Here is a 27,297-nt window from a genome sequence, read left to right as displayed (position 1 = left end):
ACCTCTACTTAATGACTCTCTAATCACCCTTTTGAAGCCAGTCTTCTGAAAATGGGTAATATGAGTTGATAGTTACTGATAGTTACTGACCTCTTTCTGCTATTTTTTTATAATTCCAGCCTGGCTGTGTCTAATATCTGTTTAAAATGTGGTGATATTTACGGCCTTTTGTCAGCTTTGAGGCATTCGCCAAAATTCTAACACAACCAGATAACTCCTATTCAATCGGTTACAAATAAATCTGGCTCTGAGTTTCCTTGGCAAGCCAGTAAATCATGTCTTTGACCTCAACAGCCTATGACTAAGACTCTATTTCCCTTTATATACATAGACTACCAATGCCATGAGTCGCTGATGATTAATTGCATATTTGTGTAGCAAAGTCAAACATTTTATAAACTATTACTCAGATGTGAAGAAAAAAAAAAGTATCTTTATTTTCCATATCTGGTCTAATTTCTCCCCCAGCCCCAAAGTAGAGCAGGATAACAGAGCCGACCAGAGGCCGATGAGGATCCACAGGACACTCCACTGCATACAGTTCTGAGGTTGACTCTTTCCTTCCATGAAGTCTCATAAACTCCTGCTCACACAAAATCCTCTGGGGAAAGGAGAAGAGAGCATTTACTCAAAAGAGCTTGTTTCAATTTGAAACGGAATGGTTCAACCAGAAGAGACTGAGCTACCTGTCATCAGCATGTTTGAGCACCACCACAGCCCCCAGTCTGGTTCCCAGTTCAACTGAAACACAGTTTTCATTAAGTGTTTCCTGAATGCATAGAGATAATGGAGGCAGCAAACACAATAACTTGAAAGCACAGTGTCCATCAGAATTCAAGTTAATGATGGTTTCTTAAGTTGGACGTCTGATCTTTTTAAGCTTTCACATCATCATTTTCAGTGACTAGTATTAATTTAATATTAAAAGCAGCTCTAATATTAGCCCAAAAAAGTCCATGTTTGCTCTTCTCCTTGGGCCATTCCAAATAAGTTCTCTGGGCCATGAGAGCCCTCAGCTTGTGATACTTGCCAGGAATGCTGTCCTGTGGAATGGGATCCAGCAAGATCAGGATTAAGTTATTAGATCCTTCATGGAAGAGATTGTGGTGGGCAAAGTAGAGTTCATAATGGCACCACTCACTCTGGACAAAGTTGGGAGACAAAACAAAGATGCACTTGTAACTTTTCTCAATGCAGTTTATGATATTTTCCACGATGCTCTTGCCAGGAACAAAGTTTCTCTCATGGAGACAAATTCTTATATCTTCTTTTTCTAGGTTTGGTATTAACTCATTCTTCACCCAGGCAGAATCATGTTCACTGTATGAAATAAAAGCATGGAACTGGAGAGCTCTTTGGAGTTCTTCTAAGGGTACATTCCTAGCCCTGCGCCGGGTCTGGGTCCACTGATACACCATCCTGAGATACCAGGGCAGATCCAAGTAGATACAGAGGGCAGTCACGGTAACAGCCACTACCAGCCCAGGGACCCCAATGGTGACAATCAGCAGAGCTGTGTTGCAGGATAATGGAGATACATGGAAGTCCTTTAGTGGGGTTCCCTTATAGCTTTCTGGATAATCACACTTATAAGAATCAGGCCAACCCTCTACCACTTCACCTGATACTTGGCCTACACTTTGGATAAAGTCTCTTAACTCACATGTACATTGGAATGGATTGTTCCCTGCTTTTAGGGACCTAATCTTCTGGCAGCTCTGGAAGAAATCAGCTGATGGGTTGGAGACTGAATTATAGTCAATGATCAGTATGGAAAGGCTGCTAAAGGTACCACATCCAGGAAGGTGGGCTAAAGAATTGGAAGCAACATTGAGTTCTTGCAAAGTTTCTAGACTGGTGACATCTTTAGGGATGCTCCTTATTCTGTTATTGTGGAGATCAAGAACCTTGACCCTGGGAGGTAAACATCTGAAAACAGAGTCAGTAAGTATATTTGAAGATAAATTTAACACCACTATACTCCCAACCCAAGTGCAATTTCCATCATGTCTATCATATTCCAAAGAATTCCAGCTAACATCCAGTATTTCCAAAGAGAGCATATCCTTAGTCATGAGACCTACTTTGAAAAGGTCTTTTAATTCATTCTTTTGTAGAATAAGTGTCTCCAATCTAACTAAAGTGTGGCAATTTTGAAAAACACTATCTGTGAAAATATTCTGGGTGAAGTTCAAAAATGTAAATGTGCTTGGTTTCTGAGGACAAAGCATGTGTACAAAAGGTGTGTCTGATATGGTTAACATCGTAACAGTCATCTCAGAAAACACTGTGTATAATGCTGTCTGTGAAAAAATAAAAACTCTGTTTATAATATGTTCTATATTCAGTGCTTTCAATGTTGTTTCATGATAAGTAAAAACTTCTTCATTGATGCTTTCAACTATTGTTAAATTGTAAATATTGAGATATTCTACAGGTTTGGGCCAAAGGAATTGAAAAACTCCAACCAAACATTTCCAAGTTGTTTCCATATGGTTTAGGGTAAAATTCAGTAAGGTTGGCCCTCTAGTGAGTTCTGACAAAAATTTAATTAAAACTTGACAGTTGTCATTATTCAATTTAATATTAGTCAGTTGTAACCACCCTAAACTATTCACTGATATGTTCACTTGGACAGAGAAGAAGCTATTTGGGTGAAAAACAAGGTGAAGTTCCTTTGTATTCAGAATTTGAAGACTTTCTTTCTCATTTTCTTTCACAAAATAACCTTCCAAATCCAGAAGGATGCGACTTAGGTGCAAGTGAGCAATTGGTAGTAGATCTAATTGCTGTAACTTTGTAGCACTTAATCCTAAGAAATTCAGTTGAGTCAAGTTGCCAAATTCCTTACAGATGGGCAGGGCATCAAAGTCATTGAATGAGAGGTCTAAATGCTTGAGACTTGTAGTGATCGGATGACAGGATATCTTCTGCAACCAATTGTGAGATAAATCCAAATATTCCAAATCCTGGTTGAACTTGAAAATACTAATATCAAGGTACTGGATTCTATTATGGGAAAGTCTCAAAACTTTCAGCCCTGAGAGAAAGCCGATGTCAGAGAAGTGAAGCTCAGATATGTAGTTTTGAGACATATCTAAGACTTTGGTTTTTGGTGGCAGGTCTTTGCGAACACGAATAAGGCCTATTTTTGACATGTCCACCACAAATTCACTTTCATCAGAGAAATGGATTATGGTTCCAAATACTAAGGTCAGGATGTAAACAAAATGAAGGTTTCTGACAGCAGATTCTTTGCCTTTGGTCATGATGTTGAAGTGGCTATCCCCTAGAGGGTTGTTGCTGTTCTTCAGAACATCTTGCTATGAATCCAAATTCTAGAAATATAATATACATTAAGATGTATAAAGATTGGATGATTGCTCTCAAACCTCAGCTTACTAAACACAAAATCTCAATGAGTTCTTCATTCATTATCAGAATCATTTCTGTCCCCATAATTTAATGTGTTATTTTTTCCAGTTATACAAGTTGCTTGTGCCAGGAAAGGCAATACAGACCTTGTTAGCAAAGAATTGTAGTTGTGTGTTATAACCTGTCTGGTGGCTTTCTGAGAGGTCCACTCAGGAGTGCGCCTTTGTTTCACCCCATCCAACTCAGAACTTTCCCAGGGCTGCAGCAGCCTCCTGGACAGTGTTTCGAAAACCTTTAAAGGCACAAACACTAGCCACAGCCACCTGGAGCAAGGGATAAGATATGGGGCAGGCAGCAGACACACCAGAAAGCCAGAGAAGGAGGAAGCTGGGAAAGGAGATACATGGGAGAAAAAAGACTCTAGAAATCTCCATGTATCCCAGGTAATCTATAGGCCATACACATGCCCAGGGCTGGATGCATGCTCAGAGAAGACCTGAGAAAATCCTAAACATTCACCTCTGATTGGCTTTTAGGCTCTGTGCAAGCAGAAAGTAAAAGCTAAGGCAGAGTTGTAAACAGCCTGGATAAGCACTGAGGAAGTGCTTCAAAACAGCCAATCTGCAAAGATCAGGTGTTTTTTGTTTTGTTTTGTTTTGGTTTGGTTTTTTTTCTCCAGATGTTTAAGAACATCTCTGTCAAATCACTAGCTGACCACTAAGCCAATGGAACAGAGAATTCAATGGCCACACACAAGAAGGAATACAGTCTTTACAAAAATAGTTTAGAAACATCACCAAACAGATAAACAACCACATCCCACAGCAAGCAGCAACAACAAACCCTGGGAAAGTGGAGAATCTGAGTTACCACATCCTAATATTTCCAGAGTTACCACGTTATAATATTCAAAATGTCTGACTGAAGTAAAAGAACTATGAGGCATGCAGAGAAATAAAAAAGTATTGTTCATTCATAGGAAAAAAAAAATTAAAAGAACAAAGTTAGAGAACTGACACTACCCAACTTCAAGTCTTACATAAAGCTATAGCAATCAAGACAGTGTGGTATTGGTGAAAGAATGGACAGATAGATCAACTGTCCAGCATAGCGAGCTCAAAAATAAACCCATCCAAATACAGTCAACTGATCTTTTACAAGGGAGCAAAGACAATTCAGTGAAGACAGGATAGTCTTTTTAACAAATAGTGCTGGAAGAACTAGACATTCCACATGCAAAAAAAAAAAAAAAAAAAAAGGTCTAGCTCAAAACGGACCATAGACCTAATTGTAAAATACAAAACTATAAAAATTCTAGAAGTTAGTATAGGAGAAAATCTAGGTAACCTTGAATTTGGCAATGACTTTTAGACACAACATCAAAAGTACAATCCATGAAAGAAAAAAATGTTAAGTTGGACTTCATTAAAATTAAAATTTTCTGCTTTGCAATTAAGAAAATGAAAAGACAAGCCACAGACTGGGAGAAAACATTTGCAAAGCACATATCTGTTAAAGAACTTGTATCCAAAATAAATGAAGAACTCAAGCTCAACAGGAAAATAAACAACACAATTTAAAAATGGGCAAAAGATCTGAACAGACATTTCACCAAAGAAGATATACAAATGGCAAATAAGGACATGAAAAGATACTCAATACCATATGTCATTAGGGAATTGCAAGTTAAAACAATGAGGAACTACTACATACCTGTTAGATTGGCCAAACAATCCTGAAACAACATCAAATGTTGGTGAGGATATGGAGCAACTGGAACTTTCATTCATTATTGAAATTCAAAATGGTTCAGATACTTTGGAAGACAGTCTGACAGTTTCTTACAAAGCTAAACATAGTCTTACCATATGAGCCAGCAATCACACTCCTAGATATTTACCCAAATGAACTGAAAATCTATATCCACACAAAACCCTGCACATGAGGGTTTCCCTGGTGGTGCAGTGGTTGAGAATCCGCCTGCCGATGCAGGGGACACGGGTTCGTGCCCCAGTCTGGGAAGATCCCACATGCCATGGAGCAGCTAGGTCCGTGAGCCATGGCCACTGAGCCTGCGCATCCAGAGCCTGTGCTCCGCAATGGGAGAGGCCACAACAGTGAGAGGCCCACGTACCGCAAAAAAAAAAAAAAAAAAAAAACCTGCACGTGGATGTTGATAGAAGCTTTATTCATAACTGCCCCAAACTGAAAGCAACAAGATGTCTTTCAATAGGTAAAAAGATAAACAAGCTGTGGTACATCCATCCAATGGATTATTATTCAGCAATAAAAAGGAGTGAGCTGTCAAGCCATGGAGGAACCAAAATGCGATTGCTAGGTGAGGAAGCCAATCAGAAAAGGCTACCAACTGTATGATTCCAACTCTCTGACATTCTGGAAAAGGCAAAACTAAAGAGACATTAAAGATCAGTGGTTGACAGAGGCTGGGGGAGTGAGGGATGAATAGGCAGAGTATAGAGGACTTTTAGGGTAATGAAGCTATTCCATGTGATTTTGTAATGGTGGATATATGACCATATGCATTTGTCAAACCTACAGAACTACGCAACACAAAGACTGAATCCTAATGTAAAGTATAGACTTTAGTTAATAATATATCATTATTGGTTCATCAATTATAACACATATACCACACTAATGCAAAATGTTATAATAAGGAAAATTGTGTGCAGTGGAAAGGGAGTATATGGGAACTCTCCAGCCCATTTACTCAAATTTTCTGTAAACCGAAAACTGCTCTAAAAAATAAAGTCTATTAGGGCTTCCCTGGTGGCGCAGTGGTTGAGAGTCCGCCTGCTGATGCAGGGGACGCGGGTTCGTGCCCTGGTCTGGGAGGATCCCACATGCCACGGAGCGGCTGGGCCCGTGAGCCATGGCCGCTGGGCCTGCGTGTCTGGAGCCTGTGCTCCGCGACGGGAGAGGCCACAGTGGTGAGAGGCCCGCGTACCGCAAAAAAACCAAAACCAAACAAAACAAATTATAAATAAATAAATAAATAAAGTCTATTTTAAAAAAGGAGAAGAAAAGTCAATAGAAATGGTACCCAAGGAAGCACAGACATTGATTTGCTAGACAAAAACTTTAAATCAACTGTCTTAAAAGTTAACTACATGACTACGGTCTCTTTTCATTGGACTCAGAATACTTTATTGCTCTTTCAAAGGGCAGTCCTCTTATCCCCTCAAAATGTTTTACCCGTCAGTCAGTTTGATCATCTAAAATTGTACAAAATGGTATGCAAGGAGCTATTGCCAAAAACTACAAGACAGGGCTTCCCTGGTGGCGCAGTGGTTGAGGGTCCACCTGCCAATGCAGGGGACACGGGTTCGTGCCCCGGTCCAGGAAGATCCCACATGCCTCGGAGTGGCTGGGCCCGTGAGCCATGGCCGCTGAGCCTGCGCATCTGGAGTCTGTGCTCCTCAACGGGAGAGGCCACAACAGTGAGAGGCCCGCGTATCACAAAAAAAAACAACAACAAAAAAACTACAAGACATTCTCACGAGTCTACACCAGTATTCAATTTGGTACTACGCTCAGCCATCTGCTGCAACCAGTGACCCCTCATGGGTGAAGGGTTAACAAACTCATTTCTCTCCTTCTCCATGGACTAATCTGATCTAACTCTTTTCTGGAAACCTGATACAGGGAGAATGTCAGCTGTGTTATCAGGAAGAATCACTTATGATAAAAGTGACCATTGAGGGGCTTCCCTGGTGGTGCAGTGGTTAAGAATCCGCCTGCAAATGCAGGGAACATGGGTTCGATCCCTTGTCTGGGAATAGCCCACATGCCGTGGAGCATCTAAGCCCGCGCGCCACAACTACTGAAGCCCACGCGCCTAGAGCCTGTGCTCCACAATGAGAGAAGCCAACGCAATAAGAAGCCCACGCACCACAACAAAGAGTAGCCCAGCTCACCACAACTAGAGAAAGCCCGTGCACAGCAACAAAGACCCAACACAGCCAAAAATAAAAACAAATAAATAAATTTATTTTTTTAAAAATGACCATTGAACGGTAAATAGCATCCAGGCTGAAAGGACTGCGTATGAACTATAAATACCAAGTAGGAAACCTGAGCTCTATTTCCTCTCCTGTATCTTCCTGAGTAAACTGGGACCAAGTGTGGCCTATTAGCACTTGTGCGTCTGAATGTTCAGATAAGCCTGAGAGGGCCTCCTGGTGGGCACTGCAGAGTCATGCCAGTAGTAGGCTAGACCTTCAGATCCTCAACTCAATTTGGCCAAAACAACATGAGATGAAAAGGATGGGGAGGAAGGTGGTTGACAAGTCCCTGAGGCCTGGTTGGAAGGCCCATCTCCCTGTAGCTTGATGGCTAAATCTCTATGGCATAAGACAGGGGATAAATCCTCTTGTGAGGGTAGATGAGGATAGGAATGAGGCCAAGTTTGTGTTACAAGGAAGAACTACTTATACTCTTTACCTCCATGAATTGGACCTCAAAAAAACCAGCTGTAGCTGGGCTGGCAGAGAGGATACTACCGTTCATGGAGCCATTTGAGAAGATATGATTAATACAGGCCAAGCCGGGCATTGATGACCATTGTGAGGTGGAAGCAGATTCACCAGCCCACAGACATCATGCTTGTGACTGAGACAAAGGGGTGGAGCTAAAATTGTGCAAAAGGTCAAGCAAGAAGCCAGTCCCAGAAATTCAGACACACATTCGTGAGTCTATGCCACTTCAGCTCTGATCTGCACAGAAAAACATCTATGAGCCCCAGCAGGGAACAAAAGCTGGCCAGGACACACCAGGATCCACAGCCACCTAATTCCCTCAGCAGCATCCTGAGAGCAGCAGTGGCAGCTGTGATGGTCACAGGGCAGCCTCCTGCACCTACATTGGAGTGTCCACACCACATCTGCCTGGAACCACCTATAGGCAGAGGTTAGAAGTGTTTCACAGACTGGCGAGGGTCCGTTGAGATAACACATATACTCTGCTCTTTCCAGTCACAGGATTTTTTTTTTAGTTGCAGGATCTCATTTTTGGACACAATTCTCATAAACATGGAAATACGTTTTTCCCTTTCACATTAGACCAGAAGCAACAAATTCAGAGAGGCAGGATTCGGCACTTGATAATCTGAAATCATCAAGTTCCTACAGTTGACACACTGATAAAACAGGAGAAGATGGAGAAATATTAAAAAGTGCACTGAAGAAATTGGAAGGCACTTCAGGATAAAGCTGCTGTATGTAAGACAAAAGTCTTCCCAGAGCTCAGAAAGTCTCACTGTACTACAATGGATTACAAGACATTGCCTCTCAGGACAATGATGCTGAGTGAATGAGAAAAGATTACCTGGCTGAGGGGAGGAGGCAGGTGTATGCACCCATGGACTCAATATCTGCTACCAAGACAAAGGGCTAGAACTTCGAGGCTTGCTCAACCCCATTTAGGATCTGATCTCCACAAAAAAGCATCTAGGAGGCCCCAGGGGACAAGAGCAGGCAACAGGGTCCTGTGTAGCAGGAATAATTGAGAACAGATTTTGACTACTTGTTGTTGTTCAGTTTTATTAACAAAAGGATCCACTGTTCATCACTTGAGGGCACACAGAAATAGCAAAATAGTTAAGAGATGAATAGTTTTAACTAGTCATACTTTGGAAGAGTAAAAACTCTTCTGGGTTGGGGAAATTTCATTACAAAATGGCATATAGTAGTTAAAAGTCCCTCCCAGCTCCTCCAATAAAGCATTTCCCATCTGCCCATCAAAACACCCAGAAAACACAGAAACTCTCAAAAACCCACCTTGTCACAAAAACCAAAGAAGGATGGAAAATTAATGGCCGGATCCAAAAGTATTTACACTCATGAAGAAATATCTGGAGCTGTATTAAGGAAAACCTGGCATACTCAAGCTTTGTTTCAGGAAAACAGACTCCCTTCTGAAAGGTAGGAAAGAATTTTGTCCCTCTACCTGTTTGTCTCTGATTCAAACACCAAGGATAAGTAACAACCAGGCAATTAAGTAGCATTTCTTTTACCCCAATGCTACTGATGTTAGTAGGTCAGAATACTGAGTTTTCCTTCTACAGACCACCCCCCCCCCCCAGCTCTCCAAGATTTCTACACCTAGTCAGTGATGGACATTATCAGGTAAGAACTGAGCAAGAAGCACTATCACCACTCCTATTCAACACAGTACTGAAAGTCCTAGCCAGAGCAATTAGGCAAGAAAAAGAAATAAAGGTGTCCAAATTGGAAAATAAGAAGTAAAATTATCTCTGTTTGCAAATGATATGATTTTATATGTAGAGAATCCTAAAGATTCCACCAAAAAGCTGTTAGAATAAACAAATTCAGTAAGTTGCAGGATACAAAACCAACATACAAAATTAGTTGTGTTTCTATATGCTAACAACAAACTATATGAAAAAGAAATAAAACAATCCCATTTACAAATGCAAGAAAAATAATAAATTTAACCAAGGAGGTGAAAGACCTGTACACTGAAAACTATAAGGAATTGATGAAAGAAATTGAAGAAGACACAAATAAATGGAAAGATATGCCATGTTCGTGGATTAGAAGACTTAATATTGTTAAAATGTCCACACCACCCAAAGCCATCTATAGATTCAGTGCAATCCCTAACAAATTCCAAAGGCATTTTCCACAGAAATGAAAAAAAAAATCCTAAAATTCATATGGAGCCACAAAAGACCCTGAATAGCCAAACAAGCCTGAGACAGGCTTGAGGCATCACACTTCCTGGTTTCAAAACATATTACAAAGCTATAGTAATCAAAACAGTATAAATTTAGCATAAAAACAGACACACAGACCAATGGAGCAAAATCAAGAGCAGAGAACTAAGCTCACACATAAATGGTCAACTAATATTTGGCAAGAGAGTCAAGAAGACTCAATGCGGAAAGGGTTATCTCTCCAATAAATGGTGTTTGGAAAAGTGGATAAGCATATGCAAAAGAATGCAATTGAACCCGTGTCTTACCCCACTCACAAAAATTTACTCCAAATGGATTAAAGACTTAACTGTAAGATCTGAAACCATAAAACTCCTAGAAAAACAAGTAGGAGAAAAGCTCCCTGACTTTGGTCTTGGAAATGATTTTTTTTGGATCTGGCAACAAATGCAAAAATAAACAAATGGGGCTACATCAAACCAAAAATCCTCATGCACAGCAACAGAAACAATCAACAAAATGAAAAATCACCAACAGAATAGGAGAAAATATAAACCATTTTATCTGGTAAGGGGTTAATATCCAAAATATGTAAGGAACTCATACAACTCAATAGTGAAAACAAAACAAAAACTTAAATAATTTTATTTTAAAATGGGCAGAAGACCTAAATAGACATTTTTTCCAAAGAAGATATACAGATGGCCAACAGGTACACGAAGAAATGCTCAACATCACGAATCATCAGGGAAATGCAAATCAAAATCACAATGAGATATCACCTCACACCTATTAGAATGGTTATTCTCAAAAAGACAAGAGATAACAAATGTTGGCAAGGATGTGGAGAAAAGGGAACCCTTGTGCACTGTTGGTGGGAATGTAAATTGGTGCAGCCACTATGGAAAACAGTATGGAGGTCCCTCAAAAAATCAAAAATAGAACTACCATGTGATCTAGTAATCCCACTTATTGGTATTTATCTGAAGGAAATGAAATAACTATCTCAAAGATAGTGCACCCCATGTTCATTCCAGCATTATTCCCAATAGCCAAGACATGGAAACAACCTAAGTGTCTATCAGCAGGTGAATGGGTAAAGAAAATGTGGTGCAGACACACAGTGGAATATTATGCAGCCATAAAAAGAAGGAAATACTGCCATTTGTGACAACATGAATGGACCTTGAGGGCATTATGCTAAGTGAAAGTAAGTCAGTCAGAGAAAGACAAATACTGTATAATCTCACTTATATGTGGGATCTAAAAAAGCCAAACTCATAGAACAGAGAATAGAAAGTTAGTGGCCAGGAAACAGAGGAAATGGGGAGATGTTAGTCAAAGGCTACAAGCTTCCAGATGTAAGATGAATGGGGTCTAGGGATCCAATATGCAGCCTGAGGACTACAGTTAACAAGACTGTATAATATACTTGAAAATTGCTAAGAGAGTAGATCATACATATTATTACCACACACACACAGAAAGGTGTGTGTGATGGATGTGGATAACAAACCTTATTGTGGTAATCATTTTGCAATATACATGTATCAAATTGTCACATTGTAGACCTTAGACTTACACAGTGTTGTATGCCAATTATATCTCAATAACGCTGGAAAATAAAAAGAACTGGGCAAGAGGTAAGGAGGGATTTGAGGGGGTATATTTCATTCTGAATGGTGTAAGACATACAACAATACTTGTAAATGGGGCAGAAATAAGAACTTTAGCAAGTGTATTCATCAGAAATTGCAGTTTGTATGTATAATACTCCATTAGGTCAAAGTATCAGAGAATTGGGCAATGAGAATAAGAGAAGCTACTGTTTAATACTGGTTAAAACAAATAGCTCACAATGAAAATACAACAGATAAGGACACCTATGCAATGAATAACATTGCATCAAAATTTACAAAGTAACAATGCTGAAAACATAAGGAGACATTGATAATGAAAGTAATATATTTCTCTGGGTCTTAGTTAGATCAAGTAGCAAAAAAATAAACATATAAGGAGGGTTTGAATAAAATAATTAATAAAGGATTTAATAGAGACTTATAAACTTTGACCCTACAAAAAGAGAATATTTTATATCTAAGGGCTAGGGTTCATGGAACATTTGCTAAAATTGTTTCTTAGGTCAAATAAATTTTAAAACAAATACCCCAAAGCAGAAATTCATAAAGTCGTATTTCTGACTACAAAATAAACTTTTAAGATCACTTTTTAAAATGTTCTAAATATGTTCTAGATCAAGAAAATCACATTTTCAATTATAAACATTAAAAATGATGAGAGTCAACAGGGTGATATGCACATGCGCTAGCCACCGCCTCTTGCTCTAAATCCCCAAAATAATGAAATACACACACACACACACACACACACACACACACACACTTAAAAGCAGAAAGGGAAGTCTTTAGGGGAGCTGAAACTAAGAGAAGTCTCTGAAATCCACAAGCAGATTGGACTACGATAGACAGAATAGTAGCCTCCCAGAGATGTCCACTTCCTAATCTCAGAACTTGTAAATATGCTGTTACATGGAGAAAGGGATTAAAAGTTGCAGGTAGTATTAAGATTGTTAATCAGCTGACCTTAAAATTTACTCAGGTGGGCCCAATGTAATCAAGGTATCCTTAAAAGTGGAAAAGGGAGGCAGAAGAGGTCAGAGTGATGTGATATGAGAAGGACGTGACCTTTCTTGAGGAAGAGGGCCATGAGCCAAGGTATGCAAGCAGCCTCTAGAAGCTCAGAAAGGCAAGTAAGTGGATTCTCCTGTAGAGCCTCTAGAAGCAATGCAGCCTTGCCAACACTTTAAACCCAATAAGACCTATGTTGGACTACTAGCCTACGGAACTGTAAGATGATAAAGTGTGTTTTTCAAGCCTCTAAGTTGTGGTAATTTGTTACAGCAGCAATATAGAATTAATACAGACTAGTTTGGTCTAACCGCCCAACAAGCAGGCTGTGAAAACAGATCAACAAGCAGTTTTACATGGAGCCTCAAGCACAATTTGGGTTGCACAAACAAGAAGCATGACACTTTTACAAAGCAAACCCTGTGATAGAAAGGAACCAGACTCAAGATACAACAGACATTAACACCCAAGGAGACAGAGATAAAAGAGAATAGGCATTTTAATAGATAGAGATCCTCAGAGAGGTAAGACTCTAAAAAAGAATGGAGTAGGAATCATGAAAATTAAAAACTTAATAACTGAAATGGAAAACTCGTTGGATGAGTTGAACTGCAAAGTGGCACTGCTGATGTGAGCATGAGTGAGATAGAAGACCAAGAAGAGGAATTTTCCCAAAATACAGTCCAAGAGGCCAAAGAGATTAAATATATGAAAGAAATGCTAAAAGATGTGGAAGACAGATCCACTATATGAATTACTAAAGGATAGACTCTATCCTCTGAAAGAGAAACTGACTCAAAAAAAAAAAAAAATTGGGAATCAAGAAGGAATACTTTGCAAAAAAAGTAGAAAATTTATTGCTAAGTCCCAATAAGGATTGATGACAAAAATTTTAATAACAATCTGGAATTTAAATTGCCAATGATAACAAGGGAGTTAGTGGATAGTGGAGGGAGAGGGAGAGAGTGGACTGAAAGCATGTAAAGATCCTTGCCTGACTGAGAAGAAGCTATAGATACCAATTAACTCAAGATTCTGTTAGAAAAATATAAGCTTAAGTATGTGTATTATAAAATTAAGAGTATGTATATTATTAAAATATAAATAAAAGATAAATTCCAATTATTTGGTAGTAGGGAGAAGATCAGATTGAAGAAAACCTAATCAATCTTGCTCTATGCTGAAGGGATAATACATTGTGATTAATTTGGATGTTTCTGGGACTGTAAGCATGACTTATTATTAGCAAATCTATGACAATAATACAGCAGTGGATAAAAGGAAAGAAAAACAGAAGAGCATCTCCATAGATATTAAAAATTCACTTGATAAAATTCAGCATTCATCTTTGACTAAAAACATGTTAATTAAAGTATACATTTAAAAGATACTTTTAAAACTTGATAGGGCTTCCCTGGTGGCACAGTGGTTGAGAGTCCGCCTGCCGATGCACGGGACGCGGGTTTGTGCCCCGGTCCGGGAAGATCCCACATGCTGCGGAGCGGCTGGGCCCGTGAGCCGTGGCCGCTGAGCCTGCGCGTTCGGAGCCTGTGCTCCGCAACGGGAGAGGCCACAACAGTGAGAGGCCCGCGTACCGAAAAAAAAAAAAAAAAAAAAAACTTGATAAAGAATATATCAAGTATCTGACTTAAACCAATATCCCACCCCCAAAGCATTTCCATGAAAGTCAATATCAAGGACGCCCACTATTATTTAACACTGTTCTAGAAGTTCTAGTCATTGTAAGTAAGGGGTGAAAATGAGAGACAGAAATATTGGAATGGAGGAAATAAAATTATCATTATTTTTAGATTATGTGATTGTCAATGTGGAAAATCCAAGAGAAGTAATTAAAAAACTGTTAGAACCAGTAAAAGAGTACAATAAAGGGGCCAGTACAAAAATATTTTTTTAAAAAGAAATCTGTCCAAAAATAGCAGATTGTTCAAATAAATTATGGTATCTCCATATAATTAAATATTACTGTGTGGCCTTTAAAAATAATGAAAATCTAATTCCATGGAAAATTGCTCACTATATATATGTGACAAAAAGTAGCTTATTTATAAAATGTGCAGCAGTTAATATGTACACATGCATATGGAAAAATTAATAAGATACATACCAAGATATTAACAGTGATGATCTCTATCTGGTAAAATTTTAAGCGGAGGGGTTATTTTCCTTTTAGTTGTTACCTATATTTTTCAAATTTTGGACATTTAAAATTAAGTAGATCACGTGATTTGCTCAGAAAATTTATCCCCCCAAAAATCAATAGTCAATAATATGAATAACATCCAGTCACACAAAAATCATATTAAATCAAAATAGTGTATAACATCTAAATGAAACTTGTGATATTGGACTGAATCTCAACTTAGACAGACCTGCTGTAAACGTTACTTGAGTATCAAGGGGAGAAAGGATTTTAAGAGGGACCAGGTATTAGATTCTATTAAGAAATAAATGTTAATTTTTGATAATGTTATTTGGCTATGTTAGGAAAATGTACTTTTTTTAGAAATACAGAATGAAGCATTTAGAGGTGAATTATTAGCACGCCTATAATTTAAGATATTTAAGTATAAAAAGATAAAGTGAATCAAATGGGAATTTTTTTCTTAAATATTTTTTTAAAGGCATGATTATTTTCACCTACCAAATTGGGAAAATTCAAAAATATAGTACCCAGTGTTGGCAGGTGGGACTAAAATAAGAACTCTCACTTACTGCTGGCAGGAATGAAAAATTAGTACATTTGTGAAAGGCAATTTGGTCCCATGTATAAATTCCTTAAAAATATGCTTACCCTTATTTTAGCAATTCCACTTCTCAGAATTTTCTTCTAAAGGAATACACATAAAAATATTACTATGAGGTTGCTCATGAAGATGAAAAATTGAAAAAAATCATAATGACTAGTAGAGAAGATTGTTTAATCAGTTATGGTACACCCATACCACGGAATAGCATGCAGCCTCAAATACTGCACTTCGGAAAAAAAATTTCTATGACATAATGTTAAGTGGACAAAAGAATACAAAATCGTGTGTGCAGTAGGACTCTAGTTTTGTTAAATATGATTAAAACCTGACATGTACAAAAAGTCCAGGGGAAAAAAAGAATGGAAAGAAATATACAAAATGCTAACTGGTTATCTCTAGATCTCTAACTCATAGATGAATTTATATTTCCAAAATTTCTAATTTTGAACATGTTTTATAAGTTGAAAGGCTTGTCTGGAAATATAGCTAATATAAAATTATCTATATTTAAAGAAATATAATACACTTGCATTTGTGTGGAGAGAGAGAGAGGGAGAGCTTCTTCCACGTGACAGACAATTGACATCGGTGAGTGAGAACCCACTCAGAGGTCTCTGGATGGTGTCTGTGTTCAGGTGACTGAAACTTAGCCACTACGTAGGAAAGTTGATAAGCTTCCTGTATATCACCCTGCCTCCAAAACACAAATATTCCTCCCCGATCATTTATGTCCTCAAGCGTTTCCTAGTGTTTACATTTAAGCCAGGAGCTTCTCTATTTAAGAAAAAAAAAATATGGAGGGGGGGAAAAGGGAGACGAGAGAGCGGAAGATTACAGAGGTCACAACTTTTTTTTTTTAAAGGAAGTGTAAGAGATAAAAGGTAAAAGGTTTTTTGTTTTGTTTTTTTTCTTTAATGCATCAAATGAAAGGTGTGGGTGGGGGAGACAGAGGGAAGAAGCTCTATATCAAGAAAGAAAATGAAAAAAAAGGGGGCTTCCCTGGTGGCGCAGTGGTTGAGAGTCCGCCTGCCGATGCAGGTGACACGGGTTTGTGCCCCGGTCTGGGAAGATCCCATATGCCGCGGAGCGGCTGAGCCCGTGAGCCATGGCCGCTGAGCCTGTGCATCCGGAGCCTGTGCTCCGCAACGGGAGAGGCCACAACAGTGAGAGGCCCGCGTACCGCAAAAAAAAAAAGAAAAAAAGAAAGAAAGAAAATGATGGATAGGATCTATGAAAATAAAAACTACGAAAAAGGAAAGACCGGTAAAACGTGCAATTCCATAATCAAATCAACAAATATGCAAGAGAAATACTGTTTTATTTGTCAAAGCTTAGGTGAGAATGTTGAAAAAGGCAAGTTCTGGGCTAGTCCCCGCCACTTCCTCCATTTAATAAATGTTTATTCAGAGTGTACTATGTGCCAGAACCGCCCCAGACGTCCAGTGCTGGGGATATAAATACGAATAGCAAAGGCATAATCCCTGCTTTCAAAAGCTTATAAATTAGTGACAGACACAAATAAACAATTATAGAACCATGTGATAGGAAGGATCAAACACTCACGTCTGTGGTAAAAATACATAACATGTGATAGGCGCCATATCAGCGGCAGAAACTACTGTAAATCTTACTGAAAACAAGGAAATAGGGAAAGGTGAAAAGAAAAAATGTAGTAGACAAAAACAGAAGAAAGAAATAACATCAGTTAGTTTTTTCCTTAACTATGACAAGTGCTAGCTATTTTTATATCTTTCAAGATAGCCATATCTTTATCTTTCTTGTCTAATAAAAAGAACGCTTGCAACATTAAAAAAAAAACAACCTTAAAATCATTTTGCAAAAACTTAAAAGAAACTTTACCTATTTCCTATACAATCGTTAGCATTTTCTTGCTTATTTGAAGTAATTATTCCATAATTTGAAAAAGCCACAAAGGCTTCTTACTTACCAAGATTTCTTTCTCAGAAGTAGGGAAAATAACTTCTAAATGCACGGAAAAATAAGTGCTTGACAAAACGCAAGTCCTTAGTTCAAGTAAAGCAATACCATAAAGACGGTTTGCGCCACCTGTCGGACATTACTGGAATTACCCCTGCACATGAATTTCCCCTTCAAAGGTCCTGAGCAAAGCATGTGGTCAGTAGGGTTTTCTGGGCTACAGATTAAAACAGTAATCAAATTTCTTAATTCATATGATCACGCAGCTTATGACAATTTCAGTATGAAGAAAAATGTTTTTCTAAGGTGATATTTATCTGTAAAAGTTTGCAGTCTGAATGTTAAATTGTCACCACAATGGAAAGTTATTGAACTTTGCCTGTTTTATCACCATTTTTAATATTTTCAATATAATTGTAACTACCATGATCAATCAGTTTTGAAGCATTATTTTAGCTGGATGGGATACTTTAAAATAAAATGAACTTAGGTTCAAGAATTGGTTTTTAAAAAATCAACTTTTAAGGAAAGTTTAGTAGTTACCACATCCGGGGGAAATTACATCCTGTTTCTCCATGTTCTGACCAACATTTGGTATTGTTAGATGTTTTCATTTTTAATTCTAAAATAATAAATGCCACTGAGACCCTGCAAGACTAATTAAAAATCAATTTTCTAAAGGCCATTTAGAATAATTTTAGAACAATATCAACAAAGCTTGATGATACAAAAAGAGGATGTCTGATTAACCAGATACTTCAGGCAGCCAGGATACCCTGTTCCCAAGACTTTCCCTTAACTGAGGTTCTGTAAAGAACTGAACATATGAGTTAAATAATCATTCTATAATTAATCCCACTGTTTGGCATTATTTCATCGTTAAAAAAACAAGTTAAGACTGTACAGTCTGACCCATGACAAAGTTGGACATCAGGGTTAGAATCACTTCTGCTTTCACAGGGAAGGAAAGGCCAACTTCTTACTATACATTCTTACTCATCAAACATAACAGGAAGCCTTCACAGGCCTGGGGAGGGTCAACAAGCAGTGGCTGGATCTCTGCTGAATGAGCAGAGGAGACAGCTAGAGTGGAGTGGGTGCCTGTGACCCTGGGAAACCAGCTTTGTGAAACAGGCAGAAGAGAAAGGAACCAGCTATGGGTTTGAGGGAATTTCAAACAACACTGAGCCAAAGTCTTTAAGAAATAAGCACACATACATGGCTGCAGATTTGGTCACATCACACAGTGACAAAATGTTTATGAGCATTTGGTCACAAACGCTCATTAGGGTATTGCACAATAATGCTGGTTTTCGGGAACAAAGAGGCTATTCTTGTTGAGGCTGTTAGAATTCTGAGAAATGTCTTTAAGGAGATGAGAAAACCCACAAAAATCAGGTAATATGCAAGATGGCATGGCAGTGGAACAAACAAACAGACAGTGCTGGGCAGAAGTCCTCCAAATGCCATGTCCTAGCTGTATGGCCTTGGGCACGTGGCTTAACCTCAAAGACTCCATTTATTCATCCACAAAATGGGAGTGCTTGTGACTTTTTTGGGAAGATAATAAATAAAAAGTGTCTGGAATAGTGATTTCCATAGAAGACAAGTCATTATAGTAAGGAGTTTTAGAATTCTATGCAAGCCTCACATTTTTTATGCTGAGGTGGAAAGACTATGAAATGAAGAAAAGCAAAGGGCAGAAGAGTATGGAGAGTGTTTCAGCATTTGCATAAAATCCGGTCCCTCAGACATCTGCACAGGTCATCTTCTTGCCAGGAGTAAGGCACACACAGAGGAGAGACACACACACACAGAGAAAGGAACAGGCCAGGTGAAAACAGAGGCAGAGATTGGAATTCTGCAGCCACAAGCCAAGGAATGCCCGGAATCACCAGTACCTAGCAGCCCTGCCAGCACCTTGATTTTGGACTTCCAGCCTCCAAAAGTGTAAGAGAATAAATTTCTCTTGTTCTAAGCCACCTGATTTGTGGGAATTTGTTATGGCAGCCACAGGCATCTAACACAAGGGTCTACATACTTATGCTGACATCTGCATAAAAATCTTTTTTTCTGAGAGGATACTTAAGAAACTGTTACCTTTGAGCCAAAGAACCAAGGGAGGGAGATATTTTTACTCATCATTTTATGCTCTTTTGTCCTGTTTGATTTTTTTTTTTTTTACTATGTACATGCATTACTTTTACTTTTAAAAAATAAAATAGCATTATAGTGGGATAAGTAAAATAGTCTAAAGCCAGCAAATATACTGTCCCCATACAAACAGAAGCAAGACATTACTTTAATGATTTTTGTTCTTTAAAAAAACTTCTCTTTCCCTGGAAAATCAATTAAAAAATCAATTGCCTACGAATAGGTTTGAAACAAGTTATATAAAAATGATCAGCATCATAAAATATACAAACCACTAGAAATGAAATTGATAACTTAGATATTAAATATTAATACCAAAATCTTCTGCTGAATTAAAAAGAAAAAACAAAACACATTCCAGAAGATACTTGTAACACATATAACCACAAAAGGATTAATATCTGAAATATATAAAGAATTCCTACAAATCATTAATAAAATGGCTAACAAACCCAATGGGGGTGGGGGTAGGAATTAGCAAAGGATATAATCAAATGGATAACAGGATAACATTAAGACAACCAGGAGACACCATTGTATACCCCTGGGATGGACAAAAATTAAAACATCTAATGATACCAAGTGTTGGTCACAATGTGAGGAAACAGGACCTCTTACACATGTCCAGAGATTCTGACTTAAATAGTCCAGGATGGGGCCAGACATCAGTATTATTTTGAAAGCTCTTCAGGTGATTCCACTCCAACCCAGTGAGGATCAGGGCGCCCTGAGACCTAAACGCCATCCTGAACACCGCTCCCTCTTGTGGTCCCTAGTGGTCTCCAGTGGTCCCTCTTTTCCTCACACCTCAGGGCCTGGAGGTGATGTAGGTTTCCCTGACTCTCACTGCTACTTCCAGATCACTGTTCTTCCCTCCAGCCCTTGAAACCTACCCCTCCTGGTTGCAGTCATCCACAGGCCCATCACTCCCTCATTCATTGAGTATTTTTGCACCATTCACTGTCTGAGTCTAACACCACCACTGTCATAATTCTAGTGATTTCAGTAGCTATGTAGAGATTCTTTCATTCCCCTGGCTTCTTAGTTCTTTGATATTCTCTCTTCTAATGAGCTTGTCCTGAAACCTACCTCAGCCATGCATTCCCTTATTGTACCCTACATATTATTATTACCAATGGCTGTGCTCTCTCCATAACCTCTCTTGCCAGCATCCCGCTTTTCAACTAGCGCCTCTAACTCTTTCTCTCAGATGCCATCAATTCCTCAGTCCCATTGCACTGGACTGAAAGATCATGGTCCACCCTTTTGATCATCTCTCTGAATTCACCCTCAGCTACCTTACTCCTCTCTCCTCAACCCAGGTTAAATCCAACTCGCCACTGGACTATATTGAGCCTGACCAGCTGAACATAGTTGGAGAAAATACACACCTATGTTGACTGTCTCACTTGAAATTCATGACTGGATCCCAACCTCAAGAGGGAGAAGCCATTCTACTATCCTTTTTGCTCCCCTTCCTTAGCCCATTCACTCTCACTGTCATACACATCCTCCTCTTATGCTTCCAACACCTCCTTTCCTTCCTCACTTTCAGCTGCTGATGCTTCATTTTTCAGGAAGAAAATAAATGCAGCCAGAAGAGCATTTCCACATCTTCCCTCCAAAATTCTACTAGTGCCTACTTGTCCCTGTTCTATCTGTGCTTTCCTCTGTTCTCCTGAATGAACTCTCTGTGTCGAGCCAATTCCTCCCCATTAAGCACTGAACCTCACTCCTGCTTATCTACTCAAGGAAATCCCTTTACAATTATCCTCTCTACATTGCATCATCATTTTTTTTTGCTCTGATGTATGATTCCAATTAGCATATAATGCTACAATTTCTCTCATAGTAAAAAACAAAACCCTCCTCTGAACCCACAACCTCTTCCTCTCTGCTCCTCTTTGCACTAAAAATCCTTGAAAAAGTTGTTTTACTCACTAACTGCAATTATTCTCCTCCCATCTTCTCAAATCCTCTCTCTCTCTCTCTCTCTCTCTCTCTCTCTCTATATATATATATATATATATATATATATTCTTTTTCATATTCTTTTCCATTATGGTTTATTACAGGATAATGAATACAGTTCCCTGTGCTATACAGTAGGACTTGTTGTTTACCTATTTTATATAACTCCTAATTTATCCCTCCCCCACCCCCTTTCCCCTTTGGTAACATAAATTTGTTTTCTGTGTCTGTGAGTCTGTTTCTGTTTCATAAATAAGTTCATCTGTATCATATTTTAGATGCCACATATAAGTGATATCATATGGTATCTGTCCTTCTCTTTCTAACTTACTTCACTTAGTATGATAATCTCTAGGTCCATCCACCATCTACCTCAAACCCCAAACCTGTCCCTTTTGCATCCTTCCTCATCTCAGTAAATGATACTTCTATTCTTGCAGGCTAAATTCCTTGGAGTAATTTGAGACTTCTTTCTTTTCGCTCAAACTCCACACCCAATCCATGAGCAAATTTTGTTGAGTTTTTCTTTAAATTATATCCACAAGCAAAACCGCTCTCAGGCCCTCTACCACTCCCACGTGGCCAAACCATCAATTCCCTCACGTGGGTAACTGCAGTGGACCCCTAATTGGTCTATCTGGCTCTACCTTTCCCTCCATCCCCCCCAACCCCATCCCAACCCAATTAAAATCATGGCACACTCCTACTCAAAAGCTGTAAGGATTCCCTTGCCACTCAAAGCATAAGCCAAATCCCTACCATGGTTTGCAAGGCACTGCCTGGTCTGCCCCATCTCTCAGTCTTCAGTGCCTCTGTGGCCTCATTTCCTTCCGCTCTGCCCCATCCTCCCTCTGCTCCAGCCACACTGGCCATCTTACCATGCTGTGAGCACACCAAGCATGCTCCCACACTGCTCCTGCTGTTCCCCCTGCCTGAAACTGTCCCCACATATCGCCGTTGTTCACTCCCTCACTTCCTTAAAGTCTACACTGAAGTGTCGCTTTATCTGCAGGGCCTTCCCTGACCACAGCTGCTCCCACCCATCATTCCCTAGACCCTATAGACTATATTCTGCTTTATTCCACCACCTTGCACATTATCTAGTTAGGATCTATCTGCCTTGTGACAGAATATAAATTCTTGGAGGGCAGGACTTTGCTCTGCTCCTTATATCATCCCTAGTACCTAGATCAGTTTTAGGTACGTAGCGCACTCTCAAAAAAATTTTGTTTAGGGGCTTCCCTGGTGGTGCAGTGGTTGAGAGTCCACCTGCCGATGCAGGGGACACGGGTTCGTGCCCCGGTCCGAGAAGATCCCACATGCTGCAGAGCGGCTGGGCCCGTGAGCCATGGCCACTGAGCCTGCGCGTCCGGAGCCTGTGCTCCGCAACAGTGAGAGGCCCGCGTACAGCAAAGAAAAAATTAAAAAAATAAAAAAAATTTTTGTTTAATGAATGGTTGGGACCACAGTGTAGAACGATTTCATAATATCTAGTGATGGTCAACTGGCTATTCCATTTCTAGCCTGGGATACAAGAAAACATATACAAAGTTGACCATAGCAGCTCTATATGCAATATAGTAGGTAGCACTATATTGGCATTCAGCACATGTAACAACATGTAATAGTGAAACATGAAACACACTAAATGTCCATTGTGTGGGGAATGGATATATTGTGGCACATTCATACAATGGAATCCCATGAAGACTTAAAAATGCATGTACTGGAGCTACATGTATGAATATGAATGATTCTCAAAAATATAATGTTGAGTAAATAAGTGTACAGGATGTTATTTATAACATTTTAAAACACTGAAAAACAATTTTATATAGTGTTGATGAATGAGGATATGTGCAGTCAAATGTAATAGAACTATGGGTGGGAAGGATGCACAACAACCTCAGGATACTCGTTACCGTTACCTCTGGAGAAGGTGGAGACTAGGAGGAACAGGGTTTCAAACATATCTGTAACTTTTTTCTTTTTAAAAGAAGGTTCTAAAATAAATGTGGCAAAAAATAAAATTTGTTAAATCTACATATTTTCATACCATTCTCTACTTTTCTTCACACACATAAGTATTTGTCATATTGTTCCCAACCTGGGTTCTTGGACTCTTTAATCAATAGAAATTGCTAAGAGGCCAGACGAGGAATTCAGGCAAGGCTTTATGGGGACTCGTGCTGCAGCACGAGGGATTGAAAACAAGTAACAGGTGCCCTTGCTCGAGCCCCAAGGTGGGTGAGCTGGTCCCTTAAATGGGGTGAGGGTGAGGGCAGATTGGTGGGTTGGGCTGGAGGGTGGCTTAGGTCATTTGCCTACCCCCTTGGTGGTGCTGCATGCAGGGATCATGCTCAGGACCCTGCTTTTGCTCCTGGCACTTCAAAAGTGGCAGTTGGGTTTTGGCTTTTTTGTATCTTATTGTTCATATTTTGCCCCAACTGCACATGCATGCAGCTATCTTTAGTCCCTCATAGTTTCTTTGTATTCTGTTGCTTGAGGAGACATGTGTCCAGGTACAAGCAGTGCAGGAAAGGGTCCCAGGTCCCAGGTCCCAGCCTGGCTCAATATTATTCTCTAGTTTTCTATATATTTTAACTACTCCTGAGTTTTTTAAATAAAAATTGCTTACATTGCCAAAAATTAAAGTTTTGAAATAAACCAGGTGGGCTTGAAGCAGCAACATTTGAGTAAAAGGGCATAATTAGCAGTTGGCAACAAAACCTGTTGCTTGATTGATAGTTTCTTATTGTAAAGATACAGTTTGGGTCAAAGGAGAAAGAAAACTGGATAAACCTACCTAAGGAGACAAAAGACCTGTACTCCTAAAACTATAAAACTGATGAAAGAAATCGAAGATGACACAAACAGATAGAAAGATATACCATGTTGTATATACCATTGATTGGAAGAATCAATATTGTCAAAATGACTATACTATCCAAGGCAATCTACAGATTCAATATTATCCCTATAAAATTACCAATGGCATTTTTCACAGATCTAGAACAAAAATTTTTTAAAATTTGTATGGAGACACAGAAGGCCCTGAATAGCCAAAGCAATTTTGAGAAAGATAAACGGAGCTGGAGGAATTAGGCTCCCTGACTTCAGACTATACTACAAAGCTATAGTCATCAAAACAGTATGGTACTGGCACAAAAACAGAAATATACATCAATGGAACAGGATAGAAAGCCCAGTAATAAACCCACTCACCTATGGCCAATTAATCTACAACAAAGGAGGTAAGACTATACAATGGAGGAAAGACAGTCTCTTCAATAAATGGTGCTGGGAAAATTGAACAGCTACATGTAAAATAAAAAAAGAAATTAGAACATTCTTTAACACCATACACAAAAATAAGCTCAAAATGGATTAAAAACCTAAATGTAAGGCCAGATACTATAAAACTCTTAGAGGAAAACATAGGCAGAACACTTTGACATAAATTGCAGCAATATCTTTTTCAAGCCATCTCCTAGAGTAATGGAAATAAAAACAAAAATAAACAAATGGGAACTAGTTAAACTCAAAAGCTTTTGCACAGCAAAGGAAACCATAAACAAAATGAAAAGACAACCCACAGAATGGGAGAAAATATGTGCAAATGATACAACCAACAAGGGACTAGTCTCCAAAATTTACAAACAGTTCATGTGCCTCAATATCAAAAAAACAAACAACCCAGTCAAAAACTTAGCAGAAGACCTAAATAGACATTTCTCCAAAGAAGACATACAGATGACCAAGAGGCACATGAAAAGATGCTCAACATCACTAATTATTAGAGAAATGCAAATCAAAACTACAATGAGATATCACCTCACACCAGTCAGAATGGTGTTAAAAATCTAAAGATAATAAATGCTGGACAGGGTGTGGATAAAAGGGAACCCTTCTACACTGTTAGTGGGAATGTAAATTGGTGCAGCCACTATGGAAAACAGTATGGAGGTTCCTTAAAAAACTAAAAATAGAGTTACCATATGATCCAGCAATCCCATTCTTTTGCATATATTCATAGAAAACTCTAATTCAAAAAAAATACATGCACCCCAATGTTCATAGCAACATTATTTACAAGAGCCAAGACATGGAAACAACCCAAATGTCCATCAACAGATGAATGGATAAAGAAGATGTGGTACATATATACAATGGAATATTACTCAGCCATTAAAAAGAATGAAATAATGCCATTTGCAGCAACATGGATGGACCTGGAGATTATCATACTAAGTGAAGTAAGAGAAAGACAGATATGATATTGCTTATATATGGAATCTTAAAAAAAATGATACAAGTGAAGTTATTTACAAAACAGAAACAGACTCACAGACTTAGAGAACGAACTTATGGTTACCAGGGGGGAAGAGTGGTGGGAGATACATTAGGAGTTTGGGATTGACATGTACACACTGCTATATTTAAAATAGATAACCAGCAAGGACCTACTGCATAGCACAGGGAACTCTGCTCAATATTCTGTAATAACCTAAATGGGAAAAGAATTTGAAAAAGAATAGATACATGTATATGTACAACTGAAACTAACACAACATTGTTAATCAACTGTACTCCAATATAAAATTTAAATTAAATTTAAAAACAAGGGGAGGGGGTTTCCCTGGTGGCACAGTGGTTGAGAGTCCGCCTGCCGATGCAGGGGACACGGGTTCATGCCCCGGTCCGGGAAGATCCCACATGCCGCAGAGCGGCTGGGCCCGTGAGCCATGGCCGCTGAGCCTGCCCATCTAGATGGAGCCTATGCTCCGCAATGGGAGAGGCCACAACAGTGAGAGGCTCGCGTACCGCAAACAAACAAACAAACAAACAAACAAAAAAACACAAAGGGAGGAATGCCTGATAGGGCTGTTGCCTTTCAGCAGGGCAAGGAGGGGCAGGTGTGGCAAAGGTATTTGCTATGCCCTAGGCAGGCACAGAAGTCACAGGCAATGGTGTTTGTGGTACACCAAAACACACCTGTCACACCTGGAATACAATTTGCTAACACTCACAATGGCAGAACTCAGAAAGAATCACTGTTTTTAAAATTAAATTTTCCCTAAACTTTATACAAAAAATTACAATACACATACATATTCACAAGAATAGGTTTATACTATATACACACTTCTGTAAGCTTCCCTTGCTCTCAACTTAATATTCGGCTATGGCCCGCCTTCCTTCCATATCAACAAATTGGACGTACAGTTATAGTTAATGACTACAGCATGTCCGATTGTTTGAAGTTACCATAGTTTACTTCACCAATCTTTTTACTGGGGGACAGATTATTTCCGCGTTATTTTCCCCGGCATAAACAACCACAATAAACATCCTTGGACATACATATTTGTACATTTGACTGTTTACTTAGTACAATTCGCAGATGTGGAATTCCTGGGCCAAAGCTAATACATTTGAATTTTGATCCGCATTTCTAAACTGGCCTTCTAGAAAGTATTTTTATTCGGTTGATTGGTTTTAAATCAAATTACACTCCCACAAACAGAGTAAGACAAAGCTGTTTAAAGCACCACCAGGGGATCGCAAACTCTTACTGAACTTGAGCGGCCCCTTCTCGGTGAAACTGTCTGCGGTGTTTCCTGGGCGCTTTTAAAGGAAGGAAAGGGATCCGGAGAACCCCGAGTCCCGCCCTGGGTGGGGGTGGGCGCCCCTCCAGTTCACCCGGAGGCGCAAAGCCACAAAAGCCAAGTTCCCCAAGCTTGGT

At 39.1% G+C, this 27,297-nt stretch overlaps 2 protein-coding genes across 4 annotated transcripts in view; both read right to left on the bottom strand.

Moving 5' to 3' along the window:
- TLR1 (toll like receptor 1) overlaps window positions 1-27,208 on the bottom strand; it is a 43,429-nt gene extending 16,221 nt beyond the window's left edge. The window contains exon 1 of one of the 3 annotated variants that reach the window (XM_060012697.1): window positions 27,128-27,208. The gene's annotated coding sequence lies outside the window, so the exon portion shown is untranslated. Of the gene's footprint in view, window positions 1-17,436; window positions 17,476-27,127 lie in introns of those variants that run through there. The other 2 variants (XM_060012698.1, XM_060012699.1) reach the window with 2 other exon arrangements.
- Window positions 347-27,168, bottom strand: TLR6 (toll like receptor 6). Its single transcript, XM_060012696.1, has 2 exons — window positions 27,128-27,168; window positions 347-3,338 (listed from the first exon to the last, which is right to left on the bottom strand). Exon 2 carries the CDS (start codon window positions 3,267-3,269, stop codon window positions 876-878), a length of 2,394 nt encoding a protein of 797 aa, XP_059868679.1. The 5' UTR covers window positions 3,270-3,338; window positions 27,128-27,168; the 3' UTR covers window positions 347-875.
- Window positions 27,209-27,297: the final 89 nt, after the last annotated feature.

The sequence above is a fragment of the Delphinus delphis genome, chromosome 5 (genome assembly GCF_949987515.2).
Source record: "Delphinus delphis chromosome 5, mDelDel1.2, whole genome shotgun sequence".
Taxonomy (NCBI): Eukaryota; Metazoa; Chordata; class Mammalia; order Artiodactyla; family Delphinidae; genus Delphinus; species Delphinus delphis.
The sequence above is the reverse complement of the archived record's forward strand: the minus strand, read 5'-3'. Positions and strand labels throughout refer to the sequence as shown.